We start from the raw sequence: 6,886 nt of genomic DNA on the forward strand, positions 1-6,886 counted from the left end.
GAATCCCACAAACTGACCTGTACATATGCAGGAATATCAGATGATGACGCTTATATCAGCTGGATAAGACAAGCTGAAGGAAAAGCACTGGAGTGGGTTGCCTACATTTCTGCTCCAAGTGGAAGCACTAAATCTTATTCCACGTCAGTCCAGAATCGCTTCACCATTTCCAGAGACAACAATGTGGACCAGGTGTATCTGCAGATGAACAGCCTGAAGACAGAAGACTCTGCTGTTTATTATTGTGCTCAAAAGCCACAGTGAAACAGGAAGAGCTGCACACAAACCACTGCACATGTGACTGTGACACTCACTCATAGAAAGTGCTGAAACCACTTTATACAAAAGTATAAAATATGCCAAATTCAAATTTCCCCCCATGTTTCTGTCACAACTTTCTAAACTGCAGCAAAAAGTGAAGTCTACACACCATCAGGCTGATTGTCTCTTGTTATGAGGCTGAGCAGCATTTTATCTGTAAGAACAACAATCACAAAAATTTATTTTTTTTGATGTTCCAGTTTTTATCCATTAATCTCAAGATGACATAAAGTTAATTATATAATCTTTTGTCCACCCAGTCACCAGAAAAAAAACGTTGCCATTGAACGTTTCTGCAAACCACAGAAACGCTGAATATCTACATTTCAACGCATGTAATACATAGCATATTAACATTTAAACAATACATATCATATCAACATTTCTACAAAATGTATCATATTAACATTTCTATCAGTTGAATAATGATGCTTTATGGTGACAACGCTGTGGTTAAGGTCTAATTAGGTTTAGGCACAAAGACCACTTGGTTAGGGTTAGGGAAAGATCATGGTTTGGGTTAAAATAGAATAAAAATTAAAATAAATGTTCCAATGTCCCATTAAAAGCATCCGGCTTTTCCATCCATCGATCCCTCCTCCCAATAGGAAAGTCAGCTCATATAGATCTCATGTGAACTACGTCACCTTAAAAATGTTGATACGTTTTGTTGAAATGTTAATATGCTACGTATTACACATGTTGAAACATAAGTATTCAATGTTTCTGTGGTTTGCTGAAACATACAATGCCAACATTTTATTCTGGCGACCAGGCTGCTTTTGTTTATTTTAATTTGAATGTGTTTAGGGTTCTTCAAGTCTCTTGACAAGCTGAAAGTTTAAAATTTATTTTTTCTTAAATATTCCATTTGGTGGTTTGGTGCTGGGTCAGTAATATTAAAGGGTTTTTTTTGTTTTGTTTTGTTTTTATTACCCAGAATTGATTTCTAATTTCTATACAGATTTTAAAAATATACAAGTCCTGATATGATATGTTATTGGTGGATAAAAATGGCAAATTTAAAAAATGATGTATTTTTTAAAGCACAATACAAAATATAAAATCACAAACTTATAACCTAAAATATAGTTTTATTGATTGTTATAGTTCTGTTTTTTTTTCTTACACACAGCTGACAGTATATAGTAAGTCCCCTTCCTCTTTAATGCAGCAAACAGTGTTTGGTTTTTGTAAGAGGGTTTATCACTGTGATGGACTGGGGTGGCACTGTGATATACATCCATACAAAAACCTCAGAGCAACAATCTAACACTCATCCATTCTTGTGTTGAAGAAGAAGGACAGGACAAAATATTTCTCATTGGAATATGGGGTAACTACTGTGTTTATCATTTTTAATGAGCAAATTAGTGGCTAAAAGTTAATTGATTGGCAGCTGAAAGTCACAGTGCACGGGTATAAATATTACCTTCCATTAAATCTTGACTTAAAAACTGATGAAAAATCAACATAAAACAGAAGCTCACAGGATGATGACCAGTGTATCATACAGTAGTTGAGTAAAAAAAAAAAGACAAGACGTATGTGTTTTATACATTTATCAAGGTTTTGAAGTGTTTATCTGGTGCTTCAGGTTTTTGTTCAGGCAGTGAATGGAGATGCAGCACTGTGATTATTTTGACTACTGGGGTCATGGGACTGAAGTCACAGTATCTTCCGGTAAGCCACTTTTAACATAATATTTTTGTCACAAGTTTTTTTTTTCTTTTTTAAACATGATTTTTAAGTTTAACTTGTAGTCATATTTAGGTTTATACTGATGTTGGACAAAGTAGAAAACAGAGCAGACAAGATGTTTTTAATGCAGCTGTTTCTTAGAAAGCATTTGAAAATGTTTTTCTATGTCATTATTACTTATTTATTGCTGCTTGATTGCAATGAACATTTACATGCACAATATTATTTCATATTAAACTTCTTATTATTATTTTATTAATTACATATAAGGTAAATAACTCTTAATTAAAACTTATCAACAGTCTGAAATGTAAATATATCTGAACATATAAACACCATGTGGTGGCCATGTTGCATATTTATTTATTTCACCGTTAGTTAAATACTGTAAATGTAACACAGTAAGTGTTTCGCTTCAACAACTGAACATTGGACAAACACATCAACAAGAAAATACTGTGAATATAGATTTTTTATTAAACAGTACAGGGGTGACTGTTAAATAAACAAATAATGTATCTGTAATTTTATATTATAACTCGATGTATAGTTCTTGCCCACAGGCTGTCAAGTTTTTGCGATTTTAGGTTTGAAAAGCATAATAAGATGATAATATAGCACATTACAATTGTCCTAATTTCACGAAACAATGCAGTTTTGGGAGGTTTTATATGGTCAAGTAAGAAAAAACACACTTTATCTTTTTAACTTCTTTTAACTCCAGTCTTCTTATTGTGTGCAAACCAGATAATTGAGGAGATGTGAGGTTGGAAAATTTAGCATTTTAACATTAACATTATTATCTGTAGTCAGCTTTTAGAAGAGCAGGTGTTTATTTTTAAATTTATTCATTTATGTATTCATATATCTGAACTTGTAAACTTAAACATTTCAAAACTCTTCTTTCACAGAAACAACTTCATCACCAAGTCTGTACCCTTTGGTTCAATGTGACTCTGATACTGGCAATAAAGTTACTTTTGGCTACCTTGCACGTGACTTTTTCCCAAAGAATATCACTTTCCAGTGGAATGATGCCAGCGGGACCAGAGTGGATTCTACACAATATATTTTTAGTCAAAACAACAAATATACAGGAGTCAGTGTGGTCCAAGTATCGAGATCTGACATAAAGTCGTTGTCTTATGATTGTTCCTTCACTCATCCTGGAGACAGCAAGAAGCTGCAAGTGAAAAGTAGGTGATTTTTATTTTGATATACATGAAATTTCTCTCTATGTCCACATGCTTCTGAATTTTTATTACATACACATAGAAATGGAAATCAGCAGACAATTATGTCAAATATGAAATATAAAATCAAATGTATTATGTCTCTGCTCTTTCCTCCACCTGCTCAGTCCCATTTCCTCCGACGGTGACTTTGCTATCGGAGCCAAATGGAGACACTCAGGTCCTGGTGTGTACAGTTGAGGAGTATCTCTCGGAAAATCTATCAGTCAAATGGAAAAAAAATGGAAACCATGAATCCGGCTCCACTGATTGGGCCCCCAAAAAAATTGGAAATGTATATTCAGCTGTCAGTGTCCTGAAGGTCAGCAACAAAGACTGGGAGAGTAAAGCTGTTTACACCTGTGAGGTGGCTCACGAAGGAAAAACATATAAGAAGAAGGCCTCAAAAGGTATTGTGCCGTTGTGCTTATCACTAAATAATATTTTAGTAGTAAGCTGAAAGTATATGATTGAACATGACATAAATGTCTTTCTACTGTTTTTCTGATTCTTCAGATGTTAGAAAATGGTACTGACCCTTTTCTCTGTTGCTCTTCCTCATGTAGCTCCTATCACAGTGACGCTGAACCCTCCAAGTCCCAAAGAGTTTTTCAACAACAAGCAGGCAGAGTTGGAGTGTATCGTTGAAGGACAAGACCACACCACTGTATCTGAGACTGAAATTACTTGGCATATTAATGGAGAAAATGTGGCCAGGAACATTACAGAGACAGCAGATGGTCAGAACAGCAAAACCAGCACGCTGACTCGTTCTCTCACTGAGTGGCAGCAAGTCGAGAAAGTGCGCTGTTCTGCAAATAGAAAAGACATGACACCAGTTACTCAAGATCTGACTGTCCACAAAGGAGGTATGTCACTAAATGATGGAGACTGATTGGTAGAACAGTAATTTGTGAATCAACTCACACACACACATCATAATGTAGTATAGCAAACATAAAACTTAAATAAAATCCTCCCTGTTTAACTAAATGTCTCTTTCAGATGGGAGCAAGCCAAAAGTGACAGTCCACATTCCCCCAGAGGAGGACATCAGAGACAACTCAGATGTCACTCTGGCGTGTCTGGTCTCCAGTTCTGTGCAGCAGGATTATTACATAGCCTGGTCAGATGATGCTGGACAAAATACTGGGAACTACGTTGATGGCATCACCTTCCCCCCTCAGAAGACCCAACATGGCTACTCAGTTACAAGTATTTACACCATCAAAAAGGAAAAGTGGAACCAGCAGCACTCTGTCTTCAACTGCAATGTCTGGCCTGCTGGCAGCAATGAGTCCATGAAATCACGAGGAGTGTCGAAAGCCATGGGTAATTCAATTGAATGTGAAGAGTAGTAGATTCAGCTTTAAATGTGGTATTTTGTGCTAATGTGTCTCTCTGTCTCTGTATGTATTTTGACTGTAAACATGTCAGTTTAGTTTCATTTGTCATCATGTTGTGTTTCAGTTTGTCTTTGTCATATTGTCTAACAGCTTGAGAAGTGTGCTGACTGTTTCAAATAAATGTTGCATGGAAACACTTCTGTCACATGTTCATGAATGACTTCAGTATTTCAAAACAAAAGGAAAAGCAACAGTAAAGGGTCACTTTGTATGAGTAGTTTTCAGTGAAGCCTCACAGTTAAATACTGTACTGTTCTAATGCTCAAACATCCACACTAACAAGTGAGAAAATAATACATAATATTTGATTCCAATTTATTAGCATTATTTAAGAGAGAAAACCTTTGTTAAGACACACACACATTCACATCTAACAATTTATGCATCCTTCTTCAGAAATGAATATTGCTGTGAGTTGCACAGATGATTCCACTGAAGAGGACGAGTTCAGCAGCCTGTGGTCCACAACCTCCTCCTTCATATTCCTCTTCATATTCACTCTCTTCTATAACATGATATTCAGTCTGGTCAAGGTAAACATGCAGGCTTTTCAGTTTTACTCAAGTCTAATAACTGTATAGCATATAATAAAGAATATAATCAGGTTATAAAATAAACACTAGTCATTTTAACAGTAAGTAGCAAGTTTTTCTGCTACAAAGATCCTGAAAGGAAGACTGGAAGAAATGAATCCATTTAGCTTGATAAAATAAATAAGACACAGCAAAACAAACAGGAAATATCACATCATTGAATAATCAGTCTGTCAGTTGTAAAGAGTGGTTTAAAAGTTTAACAGTCTAAAGTCTCAGAAGATATCTGATCCATTATGAAGACATTGAAGTAACCTTGTCAAGTCTTAATGGACTAAACTGACATTCAAAGAGTTTGGCTCATTAGCTTCCTTCAATATCCGAAGAGTTAATTGGCACCAAATCAGTTGCTGAAGCTGACTGGTAAATTGCTCTATCTGGCTATAACATATTTTATGTTTGAGTTAAAAATGTGATATTATAGGCTTATTGTGTTGGTTTTTACACAGTAAAGTGATGTGAAATGCATAATTTTCAGTACGGCTAATCAGCACAGGTGTGACTGATCAACATTTATCAGTAGCAGAGTGCAGAACATCTCCAACCTCAGAAACATGCTGAGCTGTGAGTGACATTTTATTAGATTAGCAACATCATAGATACCAACCATCTTTAAGTAACCAATCAAAGGGAGTTACTATGACTTAATATATGAAGATAATACTTTTTATGCAGGTTCTTAAAAAACATTATTGAAATGAACTGTTAATGTAATAGTTATAAAACACTAGCTGCAGTAGATCTGCTGGTCAGAGCTGTCTGCTGATGACACACAGATCATTAGCTTGTCAATCTTTTAACAGGATGAATCTTCAGATTGAGTGTTTTTATTTTTTTAACTGTTTAATGTTTGTTTTTTCAGATGAAGAGTCAATGAAGGATGAGATGGATGTGCAGCATAAACAGCTACAGGTCTTCATTTGTTTCTTGTCTTGTCTTGTAAATCTACTTTTTAAAATGTGTGCATAATCAATGATCTACTGTTTATTTCCAAAATAAATGGTCTTAAAACATAATGATTAACTATGTCACTGAAAATGGATATATCTCTAACCTGTAAAAAAAACAAAGAAACAAAAAATAAATAAATAAAAATAAGACTGCTACAAATGATCTGAAGATTTTTTCCTGCATAGGTTACTGTTGTGACATAAGGACTATAGATCATGGAAGTGTGATATTCATTTTTCATTGGTATGTAAATAACAAATTGTATTGAAGGAAAAATAGATATTTTCTACACATTGTTTTGTGTTTTGTAGTTTTGACTATAAATGTTTGCTTTTTATATTTGTGATTCCATTTTTGTTCATTTTGTTGACTGTATTTTCTTTTATCATTAATTCAATAAATATGATACTAAATATCAAACTTGCAATTGATATAATTTTGACAGCCACATAAAAATGTAATGAGTATGTGTATGAGTGTTTCTAAGAACATCTAAAATAACATCTGTTCAAGTCAACAGACCGTAAACTTTTGTTATCAGTTAAACTAAGAGGGTTTTTCTGTTTCCTGGTGTTTCTAATTATATTATGGTTAGAGAGTCACTTCCCCTCTCTCTCTGCACCTCTGGGACCACACCTGCTGCTGTGAAACTTTGTGGAAACTGTCAGTACTACAAATAAAT

General features: G+C 34.6%; 1 gene segment (V, D, J or C); it reads left to right on the plus strand.

Moving 5' to 3' along the window:
* The first annotated feature begins 1,909 nt into the window (after nucleotides 1-1,909).
* On the plus strand, nucleotides 1,910-6,167 carry LOC122966478. The segment is given in 7 exon segments: nucleotides 1,910-2,004; nucleotides 2,934-3,218; nucleotides 3,383-3,664; nucleotides 3,821-4,123; nucleotides 4,260-4,586; nucleotides 5,057-5,193; nucleotides 6,116-6,167. Coding segments are annotated over 7 exon segments (1,416 nt in total).
* Nucleotides 6,168-6,886: the final 719 nt, after the last annotated feature.

Source organism: Thunnus albacares, chromosome 17 (genome assembly GCF_914725855.1).
Source record: "Thunnus albacares chromosome 17, fThuAlb1.1, whole genome shotgun sequence".
Classification (NCBI taxonomy): domain Eukaryota; kingdom Metazoa; phylum Chordata; class Actinopteri; order Scombriformes; family Scombridae; genus Thunnus; species Thunnus albacares.